Genomic DNA, 24,509 nt, shown 5'->3' on the forward strand with positions numbered 1-24,509 from the left:
TTTGTAGCCAAAACATCAATATCAACTGCTAACCACATGATTTGTATTAGATTACGTCTTATTTTTGTATGCAATTAATGAAATTAAAGAAAAACCTCGTGCATGTAAGATTTATTACAATCTATCATATACTATGATTTATTTATTGATTTACCAGAATTATTCTTTTCTTATTTTACCATTATTATTCATTTTTTTTAATTATCATTATTATTCATTGATTATTTATTTATGTATTTAATGATGAAGCTTTAGATTTCATTATACTTGCGTAATGACAATAAAAGCATTCATTTCAATTCAATTCAAATTTAAAAAGTCAAACCTGAATATAATGTATGATTTTAAATTACCAATGCATATTTGCCGACGAGATGCAGTCTCCATTATACACATTTGATAGCATCAGCCAGACCACACTTCCGCATTTATTTACCCTGGACATCCATACTCAATAGACTGAGCTAGGCTGTTATTATGCATTCAAACACTTGCTTTGCTTTGGTTTGCTTGAGCAAACATTCCAGCCTTCTGTTATGCAAACACTTGCCCACAGAAATGCACGTATTGCCACCAAGATGACGAAAAGCAGAATAAAAACTGCCTCACTTGCATATGTATATCCCATTTCAAGCCCAAATATTTTTGCTGGCATAACTTTTGCAATGTCGTACGTTAAATTTAGAAGGCAAGAATTTCATCAAAGGCATCTCTAGTACATTTCAATCTGCACTTTCAGGATAATTATTGTCGATCTGGACAAAATTGACCCTCTGGGGCTTGTGGAAAAATATTCTATATCATTTTATTATATTATTTTTGCATTTGACATCAATTTAGGCTTTCCTTGCCACAGCTCGTGGGCTTTTTCTGTGCCTTTCCAAATGTGCCTGAATATCCGCTTGAAAGAGTAGCTCCCCCAGCTGGCCGTGCGAGGCCTCAGTCATGGCCTTCGACCCCATACACATCTGGTACCTATCCAGAGGCAGATCACCACTGCACTTCTTCTCGTGCCACATGTGGAAAAGGCTGCGCGATGTAGCGCGCACCACCATCAGCTTGCTTTGCACATGTTTCCTGTACAGGACCACATCTTCCATCCCCCAGCCTTTAATATCTTGACCAAAGCCACCTGAAAAGGATGAGTATAGCGTACCGTAAAGTAACTCCCCTAATTCCTCCTTTTTATTGCGGCTTCAATTTTTTCCCTCTTTGATAGTGTACTACACTGGCATCCATCATCATTTGATATTAGGGTTCAATCTGGTAGTACTTAAAAACATCTATTATGAAAACGGGGAGAAAAGGGCATTGAATTAATAATACCAGTCAGATAAGGACTTCTGTCTTTATCAATTTTCAAAAATTTAAATGAAGTTTTCCATTTTTTTTTCAAAATTTCCACTTTCATGGGAACCCAGTTTGATCCATTTTCTGTTAGAACCACTAATGGCGCTGAAACATGACCATTTACTGCTAGCCCATGAAGAAATGTAGGTTCATTTTCATCAAAATGCAACCCATAAACCTTTGTTTTTCAGCTGGTATGGAGTAAATAATTTGTCATGGAGCATCTCTTCCTAGTTTCGATGAATCCTTACCTACATTGAAGAAATCCGACCTGTACTGGCATGTCATCCCATAGCCAAACACTCTCCAAAACCCCCTGTCATTTCCTATAATCTGAGACAAACAATACACAAAACAATAAAGAAAACAGGGACAAACATAGACCTGATCTTAGCTTTTAACCCACCAGTTGTTGCTGAATTGATGGTACATGAGTATAATTTCTGTAGATGATCGATGGGTTGTACTGGCTGAAGAGGATTGGGTAGTAAACTTTTTTACCTGCCCCCTCCCAAGAAATCACATCTTTATTCAAACATGATAAAAGACAAAGAAACTTTTTATATTTCACTTTTTTCATCATAAAAATCAAATTTTGCCCATTGCAGCTGGCACACCAGCATTTTTTGACTAAATGTGTAACCTTTTTTAAACACTCATTGGGCAGCTTACATGTATCTATGACAAAAAGGGATAATTATGGCATATAAAGACCCACCACGCTTTGCATTGAGTCGACAGGAAGTCAGAAAATCTGACGTGAAGATGATGTCGACGTCACAGAAAAACATCAGTACATCTTGGCTTTGCCTCCAGGCCTTTGCACCCACTTCCAAACCACGGCCACTTGAGAATTGCTCATTGAGCTGGATCAGTGTGATGTTCCTGAAGTGGGTCTCCCTTGTGCAGAAGTAGAAAAAGATTCAAAAAATGTACAATTTCAGACCACATAAGAGCTTTCCATTAATTGCAGGTACCTGGTTATCTCAGCTAGTGTAGCTTTCACCTGGTCAAACTGCTCACGCCCAAAGTAAACCACCGTCAGATGGACCCTGTCATCCTCCTTGATGCAAACTTCTCTATAGTGGACATCAGGAGCATATACACAAAAACAAGAAATAACACTGAGATCTATGTCGTGCCTGTTTTTATTGCAAGTGCTACCTGAAGTTTCGGATAAACTGGCGGAAGGTGTCAAATCTCTTAGCAAGTGGAACGATGATGTTGACCAGTATGCTGCGCGTGTCCACCCGTTCACTATTCACGTTAACCAAGGGGCCAAAAGGCTTGAAGAGAGTCGTCATGACATAGTTATGCGGTCTGTCACCTTTGAAAATCAACTCGTACACGGTCCCCCTGTTCCGCTGGTTGCGGGTCAACCCTGACCAAATTGAATGTAGGCTTGTCACTATTGTTGAATAACCTGTAAATTATTAATGTCTAAAAAGAAAGATCAATAATGATTTAAGTCACCCTCAATGAAATCTGATGGGGAAAAAGTGCGTGTCATTCTGCTTGTGTCCACATGTTGCTGAGGTCCATTGAGAACATGAAGGGCTGTCTCCACACTGGCCGTCAGCTCATTCCGGTGGTCCTTCCTTATGGGCCTCACCTCGGGTTGCATGGCTACACCTGCCTCCAGATGGTACACTCTGAGGGGACAAACTCACGATGTGGACTAAATAAAGACTTTGTATTATATCTTTAAATGATATATTTTGAATGAGCACTCAGAGCTTCATATTATATATATATATATATATATATATATATATATATATATATATATATATATATATATATATATATATATATATATATACGTACTATATAAATCTTTCTCATGCATTGCACACTTGTAGTGCATTTCTCCCCAAATTAAAATTATTTAAACTGTATTTTGAGGGTTTTAATTCATTTTGAAAAATATTTTTCGCCACGGAATGCTATTCAGTTATAGAACCCAAGGATATTTTAATTATTTATTTTTTAAGTCTACCATATTTTTTGGAATGCATTGGACATTTACTCTGGTGAGTCGAACTGAAACATGATCATTATATATAAATTCCTTTTAAACCTGTACTTTAAAAAAAATAAAAAATGATTTTTTTTGTTTCATTTATGAATTATATTTTTTAATCGCTTCAATCTTTACATTGCTTTCATGGAGAACTACGGAAATAAGAGCATAGTTATCGTTGAGACTGAATTTGTAAGGTTTGGACAATTTTGAGTTCAAAAATCTCTTAACCAATTACCTAATAGCTTCAAAAAACATTTGTTGTACACCTTTATGGTTTAGTAGAATCGTATCGTCTTATGGAATTAAAAATGTATTAAAATGAAATCAAAATGTAAAGTAAAAATGTACATGTCAGGTCAGTCAGTGGTTCTGCTTACCTTTTCAATGTAAATGACTCAAATGGGATTACAACGTATTCGTTAGGTAGAGAAATGCCAGAGTTAATCTCTGTATGTTTCAGCTGTGAGTAGAAGAACTCCTGGAAGAAAGCATACAATTATTTTTCATTTGAGTATAATACGGTTGTGAGTGTAAGTAATGGTTCAAAATGTTCTTTGTCCGATGCACCCCCACATACTATGTTTGAGATATTTTCCAGTGGAAAAAAAGGTTCTTGCTTTTAACACAATATTGCAGTTTTCCACTAATTGTCTACAGTATTGTCGCCTCGTGGTGTAGAGGTTCATTTGCCTGACTTCGGTGTGGGCAAGCGTGGGCTCAATCGTTAGGCTCCAGCAACCCCTGCAACCCTTTGGATGATGTATAGTATATGTAAGAATAAAGTTTAACTGACTGGAATTAAATTGCAATTGGTCACCACAAAGGGTGGATGATATATTGTCCTCTCCAGAAACAAGTCTGGTTTTGAGCAGAAAACTTTAACTATTATGATACGAAAACCACCATCGGTGCGACTGATTGACATCTTTTTACAGGCAGTACGCGATGATCTGACAAGCCCCAATCTTGTTTCAAGATACACCATATTTTGTAATCTGACATTTTTATGGGATCGACCAAAAAATGATGTCCTCTGAGGCCTGCATTAGTCAGTTTACGCAAAGCACCACAGTATACTAATAATGCTTAAAGGCACAATAGGTCTGACATGCCAATTTTACAATGTAATCTCAGTGTCCCTACCTTGAGTTCCAATGGTGTGGGGGAGTTGTTCAGTCGCTCCAAGCCTAGAGGCGGAATCCTATTGGTCTTTTCCTTTTCCTGTGAGTCCTGAAATTGAATTGTCATCTGCTGAAGAGCCTCCTTCATTTGTGCTATCTTCTTTTCTAGGGTGTTAATGTAATGTTTGTGCGAGTCCTCTTTTTCCTGGAGCAGCGCCACATAGCCTTCCTTGCTGGCAGTGTCCGATGACCACCGGAGGGCATGCCGGGGGTCTCTGAATGAGGGTCCACAAGCCAGCAGGTAGAGCAGGGCCGCGCAGCAGCAGAAGCCCAAGGACAACTGGGCAATCCGCACCAGCAGCCATCTTTTCCACATGGCTGTCTGTCCTTCATTCATGTGAATATGCAATCACTGTCTAAGAGATCGGCAATATTCAAACTCTTGGAGGAACTTTTAGGATGAAACTTGCATTTGTTCTTTTCATACTGAAACAACTTTTAGGAGGGTTACGTTTCCAGCAAATTCCATCTAGTTGATTCAAGCTCCTAGGAACACTGGGAAATACAAGTGAAAAATGTCTGTAAATTATCTGAACTGTGCACAGGTATGCTGGAGCCTATTGCAGCTTTTTCTAGCTATCTCAATTGAACCCTTTTAATAAGAAAGAGGCAGTGAAACATCCCAATGCAGGTCACCAGATTTCTGGGCAGATTTCCTTGGTAACGTACCTCAAAATCTTTGGGTGTTTTGGCCATTACACCCTCATTCAAGGAACACCAACTAGGGTTGATCCAGTCATTGTGGAGTTCATTTGATTTACATGTACGTATAGGATAGCTTTTCAAGCAAAAATGTCAATACCCTTCATTTAAGAAAAAGTCTTATAAACATGGAGGTTTATAACAATGTTTTTTTACTAGCATGCGAGATTGACAAATGTTACAAGAAAGGAATTCACTGATGCAGCTTCCCTAATAACTTTTGTAATCAATATTAAAAAAAAGGTCGCTCTGGTGAAATTTGGGCTGGAATTCTACATTTGTGATTTACAAATGAATTATGAATTTTTACAAGTATAGAAGAAGCTTGGTCTGAATGGTTCTGTCTCTTAGGAAAGTCGGCCTGTGTTTTGTTAGTAAAATTTCTGTGGACTGTCATAGTGAGTATGGTAACAATCTAGTTAACTGTTGCCAAACACATAGGGTGATCAAATATGGCATAGCAATTGCTGTTACTAAGTCATCTCACAGAACATAGATGTCTGGTGGTAATGGCCGAAACACCCAATGATCTCGAGCCACACTGCTGAAATTGTGTCCGTGATATAGACCAGGTGCCATGACCGTGCAAAGTCGAATATGTTATCTTAAGTACACAGAATGGATGGGGGACAGAAACACGGGCTCTGCCATTGGGTGGTTTGGTGGACAGAGTGATGTGAATGATCTCAGCAACCGTATGTGGGCGTACGAAAAAGTTAAGGCTCGTATTTATTGTCAAAGCCCCTGGCCGAGGAAAAGACTGTGAATCTGGCTGGTGAACTTGGGAAATAAAATGAATCAAATTGCAGTCTTTGTATGTGTCTTAGTTGGTGAACAAATTTTGAGAGAATATCGAACACGGATAGGTGAGTTTCACACTACATAGTGTATTGATTTGGGCTCTGAATGCAAATTGTACAATAGTTTCTATTGAGATAGCTCGGAACAATAAAAAATCTGATCGTATAGACGCCGGTTAACCCTGAGCCTAATGAGGATAAGCTATACAAAATGGATTGCTTATTTAATTAATAAATTTATTTTTACGCAGTGCAGAAAATGCCTTCATTGTATTTAGGACCATAGCAAGCACACACTATTCATGACACATCAGTGCAGCTTTTAACATGAGAGGGGCAGCTATTTAAAAAAGAAAGATCCATCCTGGATCTACAAAATACGGTAGAAAATTGTCAATACGTACTTGCCAATGAGATCCAGTCCATGACAAAATCCACAGCACTGTCCTGCATTCAATTACCCCGGATATACTGACCACTCTTATGCCTGACTCAGACCACACAATTTGTTTTGTTCCAATGGTCAAAGTGTCACATTACAAAATATGGTGTCATAGCGTGTCTTGGAACAGACGAGTGATCACAAAACAGGACATCAGAGGAATTTCATAACATAACAGTAGCGGTCTTCTGCTCTCCATGGAAAGAGCCAAAAAAAGACTCCTAGATGGCAGGGAGAGGACAATATATCCTTCAAACATGATTTGAGATGATCAATTGGACAACGTATTCACTCAAAGGAAAGGATAACGGGATTCACTGTTTATTTGTCAAAGTGAAGTGGAGACAACTATGTGACACAGTCCGTAGGTCACCTTCAGCTGTCACATAGTGCCGGAACAAATGTGAAAAGGGCACGCGTGCAATGAGTATCAACGGGCCCCTTGAGGCAAGTGGTCATGAGAGGGGGGTGGTTGTGCTTGTTTATCACTCTTGGGCCCATTAAGCCGGTGCGGGGCCCCTCCACACAACTGGTCAAATGGGATGTGAGGGTGGCCCTAAGATTAGTTTGAGCGAAAGTGTAATAATTAATCAGTTTTGTATACCAGAATGAATTATTAGTAATTTAACTATTGCCGTTGTTCATCAGATGGTTGACAACATGGAAAAGTAAATGCAAGGCACCTGCACATTACAAAAATTGAGAAAACATGGCAGGTCACGACTGTTGTTCCAAGGAAAGCCCAGTGATGACCCAGTGTCATATATACCTGCCACCAGTCCAAGTACTTGTGCGGACAAAATTCTTGTGTGTTGCCTGTCACATTTACAAGACATCTATTCCCACTTTATCAACATTTCTGAAAATTGTTTACTCAGAATTTCACATTAAAAATAGTACAAGTCTTGATGCATAGGGTATCTTGACATCGTCAGACATTTCATTAAGACAACTGGAATTGTTATAAAGCACAATGTATCTTTAGTTTAAATGGGTAACTACCCATTCAATGTCCATTTAAGCCTTTGTGGTCATAACCCTTCATGAGCTTTTTCTGTTTCTGTCGAGATGCGCTTGGATGTCCGCTTTAAAGAGCAGGTCTCCCAGCTGGCTGTGTGAGGCCTCAGTCAGGGCCTTTGTCTGCGTACACATTTGATACTTGTCTGGAGGCAGATCCTCACTGCATTTCTTCTCGTGCCACATGTGGAAAAGGCTGCGAGATGGAGCGCGCACCACCATCAGCTTGCTGTGCAGGTACTTCCTGTACAGGTGCACATCCTCCATCCCCCAGCCTTTAATATTGTGATCAAAGCCGCCTGCAAAGGCCAAGCACAGTTTACAGTAAAACCACCAAGCACCACAGTCAAAAATAGAACCCCCCAAGTACCCCTCTTTCATTGCATTCACTGGCATTCTTTAATAATTTCTTAATATGGTTAAAACTGTCACTACCAAAAATCAATATATTATTGGGAAGGAAAATAAACTGTGAAAACTAGTCAAATCTTGGATTTGGTTGTCATAATGGTACCAAGTAATGAAGCATCTTTTCATAGTTATGTATATTATTCATTACCTATGTTGAGGAAATCCGATCTGTACTGGCATGTCATCCCAAAGCCAAAATCTCTCCAGAAACCAGTTTCACGTTTTATGCTCTGATTAAAAAAAAAAAAAACATTTGTCAAAACATTTATATATAAAAAAATCATTTATCACCTGTGTCCTTAAACTCACCAGTTGTTCCTGAATTGGAGGTAGATGAGTGTAATTACTATAGATGATAGATGGGTTGTACTGACTGAAGAGGATTGGGTAGTACACCTTTTTGCCTGTTAAAAAACAAAGCAATTCCTTTTATTTAAAAATATCTTTTATATGTTACTGATTACAGCTTGTTTTTTTCCGACGTTTTTTCTATCTTTAAAGCAAAATGTGATCACCTATTTAACATCCTAATAGAACTCATTGCAGTAAGCAATAACAAATACAGCGCAAAAATGATACCAGTACAAACAAGGAAGACTCACCAGCCTCTGCATTGAGGCGACAGGAAGTCAAGAAATCTGCTGTGAAGATGATGTCGACGTCGCAAAAAAACATCAGGACGTTCTGGTTTTGCCGCCAGGCTTTGGCGCCAACTTCCAAACCACGGCCACGAGAGAACTCCTCATTGAGCTGGATCAGGGTAAAGTTCCTGAAGCGGGTCTCCCTTGTGCAGAAGTAGAAATGTAATAAACATTTCTAGCCCAACTAGTTGCCCCTCAACATTCTCTTTTTACAGGTTTTCCGTGTAAACAATAAATTCTGATGTTCCCTTATCACATCTTAGCAGAGGAGAGTGCAGATGTTTACAGAAATGAGAACAGCCACTAGGTGAACACCCATTGAACAGGTTTATAATATCATTTTCTGCTTAGGGTAGAACAAATCTCACACTACAGGATAATCACTGGGGCCAATCTTTGAGAAAAGCTGATGGTAATTTGGATTTATCTGACGGAAAATGCTGAAATTCGGCTGCAGTATTCTTATGAGTGATTGTTGTCAATGGTTCTTACCTGGTTGTCTGAGCCAGCACTGCTTTCACTTGGTAAATCTGCTCGCGCCCAAAATAAACCACGGTCAGGTGGACCCTGTCTTCCTTCTGGATGCACACTTCTCTGAAAGCCCCAAAACATCACAATCAATCCAGATTTAACATTCAAATTGCGACGTGCCTATTTCCTTTTCGGGTGTCACCTGAAGTTGCGGATAAACTGACGGAAGGTATCAACCCTCTCGGAAAGCGGAATGATGATGTTGATGAGCATACTGCGCGGGTCCAACTGTTCGCTCTTCACCTTCAGCAAAGGGCCGAAAGGCCTGAAGAGCAGCGTCTTGACGTACTCCCGCGGTCCGTCGCCTCTGAACGTCAAGTCGTACACGGTACCCCTCTCTCGCTCGGTGCGGGTCAGCCCTGACCGAAACCGATGATGTGTTATCTATTTTTCTTGTACACTGTCGATTTAAGCTTCATACACATTGCATGAAACTGACCCTCAATGAAATCTGATGGGGAAAAAGTGCGTTTCCTTCTGCTGGTGTCCACATGCTGCTGCGGTCCATTTAGAACATGCAGGGCTGTCTCCACACTGGCCGTCAGCTCGTTCCGATGGTCCTTTCTCATCAGCCTCTCCTCGGGTTGCTTGGTCAGGCCTGTCTCCAGATGATACACTCTGAGGGGACAAAAATTAGCCTACCATGCATGTTTTTGGAATGTGATAGGAAACCGGAGTACCCAGAGGAAACCCACACAGGCCCGGGGAAAACACACAAACTCCACACAGGTGGACCAACCTGGATTTGAACCCAGAAACCCAGAGCTGTGAGGCCGACGCTCTAACCACTAAATCTCCGGGCCGCCCACCTGCAGACTGATTCCAATCTATTTTTCTTTTTAACTTTTGAGAAGGAAACCAAACCCATAAAATTGTTAAAAGTGTTAACTTATGCTCATCGTTTGTTTTCCTTTGTGGTATATTTTACATATTAATGACTTGACTGTTTGTTGTGTATGTGTATGTTGTTTTGTTGGTTTGTCAATAAAGTGAAGAAAAGTAGACAGACCGCGATGTCATTTTGGTCAGTTCCACTTTGCTCTCGACAAAAGGTGCTTACAAATGGCCTAGAAACACCCCCAAGTGGATGTCAGGTCAATAAAAGTTTCCGCTTACCTTTTTAGTGTAAAAGTGTCAAATGGGATCACAAGGTATTCATTAGAAAGAGACACGCCTGCGTTAACCTCTGCATGGTTCAGCTGTGAGCGGAAGAACTCCTATAAGAAAACAAGCATGCATTTATATTCATTCATTTTTGGATTTTTTTGCAATGCTTATTTATTATTAATGTTAACTGTTGTAATTTGATTATAAATGGATTTAATAAAATATTAAAAACTAAATTATAATACTACAGTTCAAATGAATAAGAAATTACTACACACTGGTTACGGCCCCAAATAACACATAAAGCTGATTTTTTATTTTTTGCATCATTTTGATGGCAATAGACGTCCAATTCATTTAAACTGGGAAGACGGGCTGGGAATACTCCTGTTTCATTGGCATTCACGCCACTAGAGATCCAATCCATTTTTGACTAGGAGGGAATGTTCATTTGCCCCTCTCAGTCAAAATAAATTGGACGACGAGTGGCAGCCAATGAGTAAAATTAGTCCATGTAAGGGTTTAAAAAGAATATTCCTGCATGAAAATACTCTTCAGCTTTTCCTCGGCTACTTAAAACCACCAACAGCAAAATAAATGAATACAGTTAGCCTAAGTGCTCTTTCAAAATGAAAGATGTTATTCCCTACCTTGAGGTTGGATGATGTGGGAATTTTGTGCAGGCTCTCCAGGCCCAGCGGCAGAATCCCTTTGGTTTTGGCTTTGTCCAGTGACTCCTGGAGCTGGAGCGTCCTCTCCTGGAGAGCCTCCTTGAGCTGCGCTATCTGCTTTCCCAGGCTGTCAATGTAATGTTTGTGGGAGTCCTCCCTCTCTTGGAGTAGGGCCATGTAGCCCTCCTTGCTGGTGGTGCCAGTCGACCACAAATGGTCCTGCTGGGGGTCTCTGGATGAGGGTCTACAAGCCAGCAGGTAGAGCAGGGCCGCAGAGCAGATGAGGACAATGGCCACCGGGGTCACTCGGACCAACAATGTCAACAGCCATCTTTTCAATATGGCCATCCTTCACTTAAGACAACTGCACAAGTTTAGAATGAAATGTGCAACAACAGTCAGCCATCTTCCAACTTCGGGAGTGACTTTTAGGAAGAAATTTGGATTTCGTTCTTCTCATAATGCAACATCTTTACATTTCCAGCAACATTCAGGCAAGTTGATTCTAGGTCCTAAACCGAAAATGACAAGGGAACACAATTGAAAAATAATGTAAGCCATTATCTGTATTATTTATGTATTCTTGTAAGGGTCACGAGTTTGACTAAACCTCTCCCAGCTGACTTTTTTTTTCCTCAATGGATTTTCACGTATTGGAGTGGATTTGCTTTGCTACCCAGTGTGGTTTAATTTTCTTTTAAGATCGTTCATTAGATACTTATTGTATTTGTGAAAAATGTATTTAGTGGCATATTGGTACATTAGATTATATTTTTACTCACATTTTAAGTATTACAAAATAATTTAGATTAAAAAGGTTATAGATTTGACAGCAAATTAAAAAATATAACCCTTCATTATTCCTTCAGTGAAATATTAACTCTATCATTGCCACTGGTGGTGCTAGACATCTGTCCATACCATTTTGGCCGGGAGGGCTGGCAGAGACCATTCATTCTAGAGTCGCAAATAGCACCTAATTAGTTAATAACAACGCAAAAATATAGCTACCAAGGTTTAAGGAGTAGAGCTTCATCATTAGTGTACACAAGAGCAACAAACATTTGAGTGGCATCTTGACAGGCCTTCAGCCTTTTCTTGTCTCACAAATGCAGTGTTTTGTGTGATCTTACAAATTTTGCCAGAATGAATTTCTTCAACTGCAACATTGCATCATAAATAAGGACACAAGACACGTAAGAGACGATATGATTACACTAACGACGCTAACTCCAATTTCTCTGAATTTTACGAGGCTTTGGTGACAGAAACAGATTTGTCTGTGCATGCGTGTGTGTGTGCATGTTTGTGTGCGTGTGTTCCCATCATCAGTTTATTCGCAGCACACTTGAGTCTTTATAGCTCAGGTAGAGGCTGATTCCATGAAAGAGTTGCCTCTGTTTCCACATCCACCCATGTATGACAACTCCCAGTGTGTGTGAGTGTGTGGGGGTGTGTGTCTAAGAGTGAGAAAAGTGTACAGATGCAGGTTCATACAATGCTGACTTGTAGCCACGAACGCCGTTTAAAATGAAAAGGGTTTAAACAAAAAATAAAATTGAAGTTGTAGTTTTTCAAAATGTGCTACGAGCAGTTAATTATGGTGCCAAATTAGAGAAATTTCATGGCACACATTCATGCTCTTACATTTTTAAAGTAGTATGTGTTAAAAACACTTGTACTCACCCAGTGATCTCTAAAAATCTGCATTTGATTTCTACTAATCCAAAATCATCTGTGGTCGTATGTGTGTAAAAGGAGGGGGAGAATAAAAAATTAAGAAGAGTGAGAAAGCAGAAAGACGTTTTGAGTGACCCAGTTGGAGCAGAGTGAGCACCGGCGTGCTTCTTTACCCCTGTAGTTGCCACCTTTTTCCCCCAGCAGCACCTCCCTCTGCTTGAAGCTCCGTTTTAGAATGTTTAGACATTTTGATGACACAATGAAACCTCTAAAATGAAGGAGCTCATTCTAAGTGAATTAATTTTGTACGTATTTGTCATGCCTATACTAAATGTTGGACCTAATGTTATCATATGAACCATAATAATATATAGTACATTGACTCCTACCTAGCAGTATAATGAGATGGTTGAAATGATGCCAATGTCAATACCAATAATTGTCAATATGTATTACCATAAATCACATGTGTCAAAGTGGCGGCCCGGGGGCCAAATCTGGCCCGACACAACATTTTGTGTGGCCCGAGAAAGTAAATCATGAGTGCCGACTTTCTGTTTTAGGATCCAATTAAAATGAAGAGTATAGATGCAAATTAAATTTCCTGATTTTCCCCCATTTAAATCAATAATTTTAATTTTTTAATCCATTTTTTCTGTTTTTAGTTCAAAAATCATTTTGTAAAATCTAAAAATATATTTAAAAAAAGATAAAATAAACATTGTTTTAGATCTATAAAAAACTGAATATTCAGGGATTTTAATCCAGTTCATTTAATCCATTTATAAGAAAAATCTAAATATTATATCTAAAATGGTCCGACCACTGAAATCGAGTTGACATTAAAGCGGCCCGCGAACGAACCCGAGTCTGACACCCTTGCCATAAGGCATTAAAACTGCTGAATTTTATGGGAGAAATCTATTTAAAAGACCATTATGAACCATTAGTTTTTCCATGTTATAATACTAACTGTTCACTTCTGTCAGTATTCCAAGAGACTCAAGTATTTTCTGAATATAACACACACTGTAAAAACAAAAACAAGAAACTTAAACAGACAAGTGCCTTTATTGATACTTCCAGTTATTTACATCAAGGTTTTGTTTTTCTCAAAAAGTGGACGTTTTATTGACACGCTATGTTGTTTTTTTAATACATTTATGTGTTTTGTGACTTTTGTGCTCAGTTTGGCAGTGTTTTGCTTGGCGAAAAACAGTGGAATGTAAAATACAGAAACACCGGTTGTAATCTGAGTGCTGCATCTGTAAGTAGCTTTCATGTAGGGATGCATTCATCTTCAACCTAAAAGGACACTTCATTTTGTACACCTGCACACTCTGATAAAACTCAGCCCTGGATCCAAGTGGTTTATAACGCTCAATTGAAATGTTTATTATTGTGGTATTTTAGTGGACTAAGCCATGTTCAGCACATTTTGCTCCCCGTGGTGTTTGGTATTGGAACCAACACAGAAAAAACATCTCTTAGTAAAATCTATAACCACAAGAATAAATATAACTCTAACCTAACCTGGGTGTTACTATCGTGCATATTTGATTTCATTATGAGAAGTGTATTATAGCTGGGGGATGATATTCAATTAAACATGTGAAATTCAGGTACCTTGTTGGAGCCCTTACCCAGGGACCACAAATCAATTCAAACACACACAAAACACTGAAAAATACAGCAGCAAGATGTAAAAGGAGCTTTTTAAAATTCTGTAATAGAATCCAACTTTAAAATTATACATTGTAGTTTGGTTAAAGGTGCATTTTTCCAATTATATTCCCATTTCTAATACTGTTATAAAAAGCTTTCCAGATTTGGTCGATTTAACAATGAAGATTAATTCATCAACCTATTTAATCCTTTCCTTATTAGGACAAAATTAAATTAATACAAACCAGTAGGAGTTTGTGCGCATATAATACAAAACTTCAAGTTAGACCATTAAAAAAATTGTCTCTGTCCATATTTGATCGAATACAGCATCCATTTTTGTCTTGTTCTCTTCAAAGGTCGTTTTCCTCACAGCATGTCAACATAATACACTTGTGCAACCGTCTCATGGCGGCCATATAAAAGTCTTGGTAGCATCACATAGGTCAACAAAACAGAAAAAAATGGTTTTTATCCTCCCTGGAGGGAACGCGTGAAGGTGTGCGAGCGAAGGATATAAAAATAAAAGCGGTGGAGAGATGTGTGGGTGGCTGCGCATAATTTCCACTCGAGAGGGCTCTGTTGTGGTGCCATCTCAGGGGCGGTTGCCAGGAAACAGCATCTCTTGCTTAGAGTCCTTTTCTGGGTGTCAGCTAACCCGAAGTGCCTTGGTGGCGTCAAACCCCGTTACATCCCGTCTCGTTCCGTCGGCCTACACCAGTTCGTCCAGCAGGGTGCCGATGTTATGGTGCTGCTCGGGGGGGCCGGCGATGGGTTTGTTGCACATGGGGCAAACGCAGCGTACCTCCAGCCACTTCACAAGACACCTTTTTTACCACAGTAGAAAAAGAAGAAAATGGTGAATTACGCGATACACTGGATTTAACATCATTCATTCATTTTACTGAACCACTTAATCCTCACTAGGGTCTGAGGGGGAAGGGGGGTGCTGGAGACTATCTTAGCTGACTTTTGGGCACAGGGCATGAGGAAACGGACAACCATACACACATATTCATACCTAGGGGCAATTTAGAGTGTCCAACCAGCCTACCTTGGATGTCTTTGGAATGTGGGAGGAAACCAGAGTACCCGGAGAAAACCCATTCAGGCCTGAGGAGAACATGCAAACTCGACACAGGTCGACCGACCTGGGTTTAAACCCAGGACCCCAAAACTGTGAGGATGACCCATTTAACTTAACAGATTGTACGCTCAGAGCCTTTTTTAAATTCTCCTTAGAGGCTGCAGGTACTACAAATATTTCTTGCATCATACAAAGAAAAGCTCAAAATGATGTCATCGTTACTGTGAAGCGTGGAAACTTCCATCAAGAGCAAACACAATGGAAGTGGATGAGGAACTATTCTTAGCAAACATAAGGGTAGTTGCCAAAATCTTAAAAATACCCGTTGTGAACTTACAATGAAAGTACAATATATGAATATTTCGGTACCAAGGATGCGTGCACGTCTATGAACAAGGTAATAACCTGTCCTTGTATACTTACTTTCGGTGGAAAGCATGTTGGCATGGCAACACTCCCAGCTCATCTTTCACTTTGAAATCCTCCAAACAGACGGCACAAGTCTGCTGTGTGAATGAGAGACAGCACCCTCAACGACCTTTTTTTACAAACTGGCCTGCAGTTTTTGCGTTGATCGACAAACTTTAATTGCGTTGCTTTCTTACCCCGTGCACGTTCAACCTCTTTGGATCTCCTTTTAAAACCACCTGTATCATCACACACACACATATATACACATGTTTCAATGAGACAAATTGTAGAATAGACAAAAAGGCAATGTTCCTGTACCTCTCGGTATCCAAAGCGCTCACTCTGGGCCTGGTGTCGGAGTTTGCTGAGGAGAAAAGAGGGTTCGTTTTAAACATTTTTACTTAAAACAACAGCAACGTGGTTGAGCAGTGTTCAGAAAATTTAGAGGAGTTAATTAGCTTGTTCGGATAAGCGCTAGAATTTAGGAATAACTGTTTCAAACTATAATGATTAATGTTAGGTCTCTTCTCATGATATGTACGTTTGGATAGTAAAACAAAAAATATTCAGAGGAAAACAACCTTAAAATATGAAAAGAGCAGGTGTCAAATTGGCCGGATTCAGCTGATGTCGTTATTTTGTGTAGCTTGCAAAAGTAGTTACTATTCCCTGACTTTGTCTTTTTTTCAAATGTACATACATAAAATTTAAAGGACCCCAAAAATGTGAGAATGCTTACTTTCTTCTATTTTAATATAAATTGTGCCGATATTTGGGGTAATAAAATGAGAATATTTGTCTTCCTTTTAAAAATAAAATAAAAACAGTTTAAAATGGATTAAAAATGAAAATCTTTACTGTTTTCCTCCCTTTCTAAACTATTTCTCTCATGAGGCTCAACAAAGATTAAAGAGAAGCGATCAACGTGAGTTAAGCCAATGATAATCCACCGTAATGAGCACTGGTGATTGATATCATAGGATCCACTTTATTCACTACATAATTCTGTCTGTATCAATGTTTGAGTCTTATCTTAGATAGCAACAGATTCAAGCTATTCACAAATCAAAATTACCAAACGAGTGGTTGTCCCTCCCGTTGAAAGCACGCGCCGCCCACAAAAGCAACAATGGAGAGATGTTTATCACTGTGCACACTGTGTCTGTTTAAAGAGTTATTTTTAGACCACTAAACATATACACACGCTAGTGTCTGGGATTGTCAGACCCTGTGCTACAACAAACACATTGATACAAAAGCACAAAGTCAAAATCCCATTTCTCGGAGTAACCATTTCAAGAAGGGAAATAACAATTATTGGTTGTTTTGTCAGCGGCCTTATTGTTTGCGCTGATTGCTGTGAGCAAACCTCCATACGGAACAATGTAAGGATGCAGCTTTTGGATGTTCCCATGCCGAGGGGAGATGGAGAAGTGGGTTACAAAGAGTAAGGGGTGGCATGATGGAGATTTCTTCGGCTATTGTGTTAAAGAATTGAAATGAAAAATGGCCATTTTGGGTGTTTGTATTTGCAGTTTGTCACTAGGTAAATCATTGGCGGAGGAAAAAAACTGGTGGGGACCCTTCCAGTGAAACATTGGTGATATGAAATGTTCCAACTTTTTTTGAGCTGTAACTCTATACTCACATTCCTGTAGAAGCTTTGCCCAAAGTAACCTTTTCAACATATCCAAGATGTTCAAATATGGACATAATGATAAAATAATACATCTTTCTGACTCATTTTCCTTAAAATTCCTCTCCTTAAAAAAGTCATAATCATTACATACCACATTGCATACCCCCAACCCACAATCACACACACCATACACTGAATGTGTTTGAAATGAGATGATACTGTATGTTTTAGTCATGTCCCAAATCCAATCATGTGATTGGAAATCAAGACTGGTCCTGTCATTTGCAGGATGAAACTAAATAACTACATTTTTAAAACCTTAAGTATTAACTCTCATTTTAAGACACTATTTTTCCCTCACATATGCATTTCCAAAGTATCTGATTGGGTATCAGCAGATCTACAAAATCAGATGACTCGGACTCGACTCACATGCAAAAATATGCGATTGGAACATCCATGGTATGTTTAATTTTTTTTCTGTGTATGGAGAGCCTAACATGGGAGTATACATAAAGACTTCTTTTTTACAGCTGGGTCTTCCACCAAATACGCTGGATTGGGAAGGTGGGATAACAGGAAAGCTGCCCCCGAACAAAGAGCTGCATTCATCACATGAATCAGTTGCTCTATAAATGAAGCTTTCGCTTGCCTTCATTGCCTGCGCTACCATCAGCATGTTAATGTGCATGCAGGAAGTGACTCACCACTGATGATTCCGTTTGAAACGATCATATCAAACAGTAAGGTTTTTATGGAGTGATAAAACAAACTATTAAAGCGACTTGGTGGTTAAAAATAAATTTAATAATGACAGTTGTGGCAGGAAAGCCCGGTTTGTCCTACATTCATCCACAGATGGAGTCGGTCTGACAGCCAACTGTTCGATTCGGCATCTTACAACTACTACGTATTTCAAATCCATAATTAAAGGAGGCGTATGTGAGATTGTGCTTACTAAACAGACAAGGTGATTTCCGCAAATGCTCTGATTACAATTTTCAATGATCAAGCCTAGATTTTCCCATTTTAAAAAAAAGTAGATTGTTAACCAGCAAAAGTTGCTATTGTTTTGATTCTGTGTTGTATGTCCCGCCCCCCACCAATCAGCAAAACCAGTTCTGTACCTGGGGTCAACTTCCTCTTGCTTTATTTCTTTTTCCCCCTCTCAATTGCTCCCCCACTTTAGAACATAACCATACCTGATGAAGTAACAGCAGAAGATGAGGCTGAGGATAAAGACGAAAATCCCCGTGCCAAAGATGACCATATAAATGTTTAGCGGCAGGTCGTGGAAGGTGATGGGTGGCATGGCGCACGACTTGTTGGAATAATCCAGAGCCAGACCACAGAAGCAGCCTACACCAGGACAGAAAATCCATTTAACACAAGGCATATGACATTTATCCCTAGGGATTATAAGTAGTCATAATAATGAAAAAAGCACCCTCAAAGAAATGAAATAAATGTGAACATGTTAAGGTATGGGTGTCCAAAACGGTCCTCAAGGGCCGTACTGGGTGCAGATTTTCATTCCAACCAATAAAGAGGATACATTGTAATTGTAATCAGTTGATTGCAGTCAAGTCTCCTGTTAAACCTGTGGGGTCCAAACTATTCCATAAAGGGCCGTATTGGGTGCAGGTTTTTGTTCCAATGGATCCAGCACAGCGAGTTTAACCAATGAGGTTCACTTGATGGCAATCATATAATTATACTTTTAAGACAACGGATTGATGAAAATGTAGCCTCTTTTTTTGCTTGGGATGACAACTTGCACCCACTGCAGCAGCTCTTGAGTACTGATTTGGGCACCAATGGGTTAAACAGTCCAGGCAGGATCAGTTGGAACAAAAACTTGCCCCCACTGTGGCCCTTTGTGGAATAGTTTGGGCACCCCTGTGTTAAAGGGATGGAAACAGGAACGTGAATGGGGGGAAAGGGGGTAGTTTAGCCAGGTCTAAGTGAATGGGACAGTCATTAAGATATATTTCTTTTATAATTATATCTAAATGTCGGATCCGAAAGTGACTGCTCTCGTTTGTAGATTGTAGATGTACAATAAATCTGAACAGTGAGCCCCCCCCCCAGTTCCAATAAATGAGACATTCAGTGCTGTCAATAGAGGCGAATGAAGTAAAAAAAAACCGTCAAAAACAAATTTCGAGTTATCTCTGATTAGCCTTCGCGCAACGCCACCCTCCCTCAGAGTGATCAACTACCTATTGTTTTAAGATTTCAACTCTGCCACAAACAGATGGTGTTCTCATTACAAACGGCCTTCTCCTCGCATTTTCCTTTGATGCGCAACTCCTGCGCGTCCTGTGCTCACGCAGGAAAGAAATCATCGCCAAGGTTACGGGAGGGGTGTCATGGAGGGGGTGTTGCTGACGATTAGAAGAGAGAACGATGTCTCATGTTGTTCGTGACAGCACTAATCACTGATTTTATGGTTGAGCACAGGTGTCAAACACAAGGCCGTTTTTGTGGTGTATTTTAACTTCTAAATGCTTAGTTTGCACTCTTTGCAAGTTGCTATTAAACTGATTATTTTCACAGTCAACATTTTTTTAGAAATGTTGACTAACTAGTGTGAATATTTTTCTTCTCGCAACAGCTGTTATTTTACCATCATTATCATGAGCTTCCAGTTTTAAATGTTGAAGGGATGTGCACACTATAAATAAGACCATTAAGACCATAATACATTAAACTTTATTATATATTGATTATTTATTTGTTTGTTTGCTTGTTTGTTGTTGTTATTTGTGCACTTTGTGGTGAAGCTTTAAATCTCATTACTATACTTGAATAAATACAATCAAAGCATTCAATTCAATTCAATAAACACATTTCTCACATCACATTTGGCTCCCACAGCCCTTGTTGCGCCACTTTGTAAAAAAAACACGCTTTTAATCAGAAGCTGAGCTCTGCCATCAGAAACAACTTCATTATCCGGCACCAAGATGTGATCACCATTGGCGACGGCATGAGGACATGCAAATAAATTAACGCTAATAGACAAGGTGGTGTAGGAGATGAGACCTGCGAGGACACTGCACACGCGCTTGGCAAATCTGGGTCATGAGTTCTGCGTGTTCTGAACTCATCACCGCAATCCACACGCATGAGAGCACGCGCCTTGTGCATCTATCTACCTTTGTGTGCAATGGGAGTATTTAGTCAAAGAGGGAAATTGATTTTGAAAACACCTATGAATGAAAACAGTAATATAATAATATAAAATTATTTCATTCATTTTCTGAACTGCTTATCCTCACAAGGGTCGTGGGGGGTGCTGGAGCCTATCCCATGACCATTTGCACTCACCCACATGCCTATTTAGAGTGTTCAAACAGCCTACATGTGTATTTTTGGGTTGTGGGAGGAAACCGGAGTACCCGGCGAAAACCCACACAAACACAGGGAGAACATGCAAATTCCACACCGTGGGATCAAACACTCAACCCCAGAACTGTGAGGCCGGCGAGCCAACCACTTGGCCGCCCCACACCTGGCGTATTTCCTGCTTGCTGCCTCTTGTGTGACCCACGTTTTTGTGATTGTCTCGTCAACCCATGTCTGTCTATTTAAAGTTTAAATAGAGAGAGTTTAATTTTTAAACCCAGTGTGTCTGTCGGTCTTTGTCAGGTCGTGTGCATTTGTTCATGTTCATGTCCTGTAATCCTCGTTTCCCCATGTCCTCCCAGTCAGGTTTGATTTTGTCTTTGATTTCAAAGTCTGTTATTTTTTTTACAATGTTGCCTGGTTTATTAAAGTTTTTGTTAGTGCACTCTGCTGCCTGTCTTTGCCTGCTTCTCCCCAATTGGGTCCTACTACGCTCCACGATCCTCGAAACATAACACTCTGTGGCATTTGCATGTTCTCCCCGTGTATGAGTGGGTTTTCTTTGGGTATTCTGGTTTCCTCCCACGCTCCTAAAATATGTGTGGTAGTCTGGTTAACACTCCAAATTGTCCATAGGTATGAGTGTGTGCCTGAATGGTTGTTCATCTCATTGTGCCTTGCGATTGGCTGGCAACCAATTCCGCCTATTGACCATTATTGGCTTGGATAAACTCCAGCACCCACGTGAGCCTTGTGAAGATAAGCAGCTCAAAAAATGAATGAATGTTTATTTTTCAAAATGGATCCTTTCTAATTGGATTTCAAATTACCTATTTACAATTTTTTTATTGTCCATCTCAAAATATGTGCAAGCAACACTCCAATTGGATGTCAAATGGGTAAGCATAAAAAAGTAAAAGTTTGAGACTTCTGTCCTATATGAATGTCATAAAAACATTTTTAAAAATCATAACTTGGGCACAAAAGGGTTCGATTCAGAGCAAAAGAAAGAAAGGAGCCACACGATTGGACAATGGCAGCAAATGAATCAAATCAACACACTTCAAAGTATAGCGCATTTGGTACAGACACTTTGGAAAGGTATAAAACTGAACTGCTCAATTGAAAGTGCAGATACTTAAAGGATCTTCTTTGTTGGGGTCTTTCAAACCCTATGGGAATTCTGACCTATATACTATTATACTGATAAGAGTAGTAAACGCAACCCAAAAAATATCCAGAAAGTCTTTTTTGCCTGCTAAACACATTAGAGTGGGAAAGCCCCCGTGTGATTCCGTATTTCCTCTCACAGCTCCTGGTAGGGTTTTGTCCTATTTACACACAAAACTGCTGCTGTGCGCACCAAAGAGAGCATCAAATATTCAGTAGTCGGTATGAGATGGAGAAGAATCATTCAAGCTTGCTTTTACTTCTACAGGAAAATAGGTTGAGTCCAAAGCGTAGTGACAATTATATTATTTTTAACAGCAAGTGTGATTTCTTTTCATTGTCTAATTTACGGACAATTTAGAGCAGCGTGTCGACCTCATGTTTTGTTGCAGGCCGCGTAGTCGTTTTGGTTTCCACTATGTCTGACAGATGGGAGGGCCACGATTAATCAATTAATGGGCAACTAATCAATCTTCAAATGAATTAACTATTTTAATAGTCCATGAATCATTTAGAGACAACCCATTTATCATTTGGTAATTTACAGTGTACTTTTTTTTTACAATGATAATGTCTTTTTTGTATTTATTTATTTTGGGAGGAAAAAAACTAAATAAGTTAAGTTTTTTAAAATTTATTTACACCAGAAAAATAAGAAACTCATCGTATTTTTTATTGTAATTCTCTATATATTTTTTTTAAATGGGGGATAGCAAAAAGTGTATTAATTTTTCATTGTTATGAAAAGAAATAATGTAAAGATTCTCTTGTTATTTTTACAAATATACATTTACTAAAATGGATTTGGTAAAGGGGAAAAAAGTAAATTTCTTAATGGGGGATGGCAAAAAGTGTATTAATTTTTCATTGTTATGAAAAGAAATAATGTAAAGATTCTCTTGTTATTTTTAACAATGTACATTTATCTAAAACGGATTTGGTAAAGGGAAAAAAAAGGAAATTTCTAAAGAAATTTCAAACTAGTAGTTATATTTATGCAAGATACTCAAGCCACATGATTTTATTTTTCAAAGGCCACGCAAAATGATGTTGCCTTGAGTTTGGCACCTGTGATTTACTCTTGAATGAACGTATACCCATTGTGTATGTATGAGGAATTATATTCATGGTGTTATTAACCATGTTTAATAAAATGTTTGATGTGTAAATGATGACTGGAATGATGTGCAATACCCACACAGGAACAAAGATTGAAATCTCAAACCAGATAAAAGTGAGACTAACAACTCTACTAAGTAAATAATGTTAATCACAAACTTCCTGTTACAAAGGATATGTATCATAATGGAAGCACTGGGAGGATATGAAAACTCCATACAGGAAGACAAAAGCTGGGATTCCACTTCAGATCCTCAGAAATGTGAGAAAAATGTATTGCCCAATAACAAGAGTGTTATTATGGATTTTTACATTATTGTCAACAAATAAAAAAAGTAATAAACATTTGGAGAGTGGTTTGAACTCCATGGCTGAATCACTGGAAGTCATTGACGACAAATGCAGCCAAAGCATCTCAGTTGAAATGGACGTCTATAGTCGTCAATGGCAGGAAATAAGTCAGTGTGATTTTTACAGAAATAGTGGGGTTATCCTGCTATGTAATTATCCCACGTTTGTTATATAAACCCACCAGTAATCATAGACAGATAGCAAGGCACCCGCCCACTGCAGAATGTTATTCTTCTGGCACTTGGTAATGTTTGTGCTCCAAAACAGGAGGCGAGTTGTGCAGCACAAAGAGACGAATTGTTTCTCAGCAAACAGCCAGAAAAATAAAACCTCACTGCCACACGGCCATTGTTGAGCGTCCTATATTGCGCCTAATACAAAAGAAAATCAGCGTCTTTTTCCTTACCGTTGCACCACTGCGAGGCGTGCATCAATGCGTCCTTTGGGGGGATTCTGTCTCTTAGAAAATCCGACGACTGTCTCTCCAAAGTGGTCGGCAGTCAAGATGAGGTCACGGAGAAAAAAGCAGGAGCATAACAGATGGAGCCGAGCGTGCACGAGCCGAGACGAGCCGCATCCTCCTCTGCTTTATCTGCACGCAAGGGCAAGAAAAAGGAGCGAGTTTCTCATCCCGGTTCTGTTAGCGGTTGCGAAGAGGCATCATACCAAGTGAGAGAGCCAAAGAGGAGCTCTGGCTGGCTGGCTCAGTTGGGGATTTTCTTTTTTTCTAGCTCCCTTCCTCCCTCGTGGATGAGAGTGACGTGGGTTGGGAAGCAATGTTCTGGACTCATCCGTGAAAAATGATGAGCCACTAAACTCAAATGAACAAGTTACTCTTTTTAATATTTGTTTGTTGTTAACGTGAAATTGATTTGCGAATATATATATATATATATATATATATATATATATATATATATATATATATATATATATATATATATATATATATATGGTAGATTGTGATTTCTTAATTTATACTTTTTCAGGCTGTTTTGCCATCTCTTTAGTTCTCTCGCCGACTCGACTCATGCTGTTTTTTTGTTGGTGTTTTTTTTAGAGTGGTGTCCTTATGGTTAGTCACTAGTCTGTCACCCTAGGGTTTCAAGAAGGGTAGGATGACCCATCTTGTCAGATGGGAAGTTTCTCTGACTCCC

General features: G+C 39.3%; 3 protein-coding genes across 6 annotated transcripts; all 3 read right to left on the reverse strand.

Annotated features, from left to right (window-relative positions):
- Nucleotides 1-415: 415 nt before the first annotated feature.
- Nucleotides 416-6,872, reverse strand: LOC144074500 (chondroitin sulfate N-acetylgalactosaminyltransferase 1-like). Of its 2 annotated transcripts, none has more exons than XM_077600967.1 (10): nucleotides 6,464-6,872; nucleotides 4,520-5,043; nucleotides 3,754-3,854; nucleotides 2,824-3,002; nucleotides 2,515-2,731; nucleotides 2,328-2,429; nucleotides 2,069-2,250; nucleotides 1,757-1,851; nucleotides 1,602-1,683; nucleotides 416-1,132 (listed from the first exon to the last, which is right to left on the reverse strand). In XM_077600967.1, exons 2-10 carry the CDS (start codon nucleotides 4,892-4,894, stop codon nucleotides 837-839), a joined length of 1,629 nt encoding a protein of 542 aa, XP_077457093.1. In that variant the 5' UTR covers nucleotides 4,895-5,043; nucleotides 6,464-6,872; the 3' UTR covers nucleotides 416-836. The 2 variants fall into 2 exon arrangements, with proteins under 2 accessions (XP_077457093.1, XP_077457095.1); XM_077600969.1 differs by having other exon boundaries at nucleotides 4,520-5,052.
- Nucleotides 6,873-7,305: 433 nt separating this feature from the next.
- Nucleotides 7,306-12,696, reverse strand: LOC144074501 (chondroitin sulfate N-acetylgalactosaminyltransferase 1-like). Its single transcript, XM_077600970.1, has 10 exons — nucleotides 12,566-12,696; nucleotides 10,859-11,391; nucleotides 10,218-10,318; nucleotides 9,541-9,719; nucleotides 9,244-9,460; nucleotides 9,063-9,164; nucleotides 8,532-8,713; nucleotides 8,239-8,333; nucleotides 8,078-8,159; nucleotides 7,306-7,817 (listed from the first exon to the last, which is right to left on the reverse strand). The coding sequence occupies exons 2-10, from the start codon at nucleotides 11,225-11,227 to the stop codon at nucleotides 7,543-7,545; spliced, it is 1,602 nt and encodes a 533-aa protein (XP_077457096.1). The 5' UTR covers nucleotides 11,228-11,391; nucleotides 12,566-12,696; the 3' UTR covers nucleotides 7,306-7,542.
- Nucleotides 12,697-13,611: 915 nt separating this feature from the next.
- On the reverse strand, nucleotides 13,612-24,114 carry rnf122 (ring finger protein 122). Of its 3 annotated transcripts, XM_077601613.1 has the most exons (7): nucleotides 24,019-24,114; nucleotides 23,759-23,944; nucleotides 18,564-18,720; nucleotides 16,041-16,086; nucleotides 15,917-15,958; nucleotides 15,735-15,817; nucleotides 13,612-15,051 (listed from the first exon to the last, which is right to left on the reverse strand). In XM_077601613.1, the coding sequence occupies exons 2-7, from the start codon at nucleotides 23,781-23,783 to the stop codon at nucleotides 14,937-14,939; spliced, it is 468 nt and encodes a 155-aa protein (XP_077457739.1). In that variant the 5' UTR covers nucleotides 23,784-23,944; nucleotides 24,019-24,114; the 3' UTR covers nucleotides 13,612-14,936. The 3 variants fall into 3 exon arrangements, with proteins under 3 accessions (XP_077457739.1, XP_077457740.1, XP_077457738.1); XM_077601614.1 differs by having other exon boundaries at nucleotides 15,735-15,814; nucleotides 23,759-24,074; XM_077601612.1 differs by having other exon boundaries at nucleotides 23,759-24,072.
- Between the last annotated feature and the right edge of the window lie 395 nt (nucleotides 24,115-24,509).

The sequence above is a fragment of the Stigmatopora argus genome, chromosome 5 (genome assembly GCF_051989625.1).
Source record: "Stigmatopora argus isolate UIUO_Sarg chromosome 5, RoL_Sarg_1.0, whole genome shotgun sequence".
NCBI lineage: Eukaryota > Metazoa > Chordata > Actinopteri > Syngnathiformes > Syngnathidae > Stigmatopora > Stigmatopora argus.

Excerpts from the sequence above, each read along its gene's own strand:
- LOC144074500 (XM_077600967.1), bottom strand. The coding sequence starts at position 4,894 with ATGAATGAAGGACAGACAGCCATGTGGAAAAGATGGCTGCTGGTGCGG. Across the intron at positions 1,852-2,068 it reads TCGACTCAATGCAAAGCGTG|GTAAAAAAGTTTACTACCCA; the intron begins GTGGGTCTTTAT and ends GGGAGGGGGCAG. Across the intron at positions 1,684-1,756 it reads CATCAATTCAGCAACAACTG|ATTATAGGAAATGACAGGGG; the intron begins GTGGGTTAAAAG and ends TGTTTGTCTCAG.
- LOC144074501 (XM_077600970.1), bottom strand. The coding sequence starts at position 11,227 with ATGGCCATATTGAAAAGATGGCTGTTGACATTGTTGGTCCGAGTGACC. Across the intron at positions 9,720-10,217 it reads GACACTTTTACACTAAAAAG|AGTGTATCATCTGGAGACAG; the intron begins GTAAGCGGAAAC and ends TTGTCCCCTCAG. Across the intron at positions 9,461-9,540 it reads CCCATCAGATTTCATTGAGG|GGCTGACCCGCACCGAGCGA; the intron begins GTCAGTTTCATG and ends GGTTTCGGTCAG.
- rnf122 (XM_077601613.1), bottom strand. The coding sequence starts at position 23,783 with ATGCACGCCTCGCAGTGGTGCAACG. Across the intron at positions 16,087-18,563 it reads TTCTGCTGTTACTTCATCAG|CAAACTCCGACACCAGGCCC; the intron begins GTATGGTTATGT and ends TTTTCTCCTCAG. Across the intron at positions 15,818-15,916 it reads AGAGGTTGAACGTGCACGGG|CAGACTTGTGCCGTCTGTTT; the intron begins GTAAGAAAGCAA and ends TCATTCACACAG.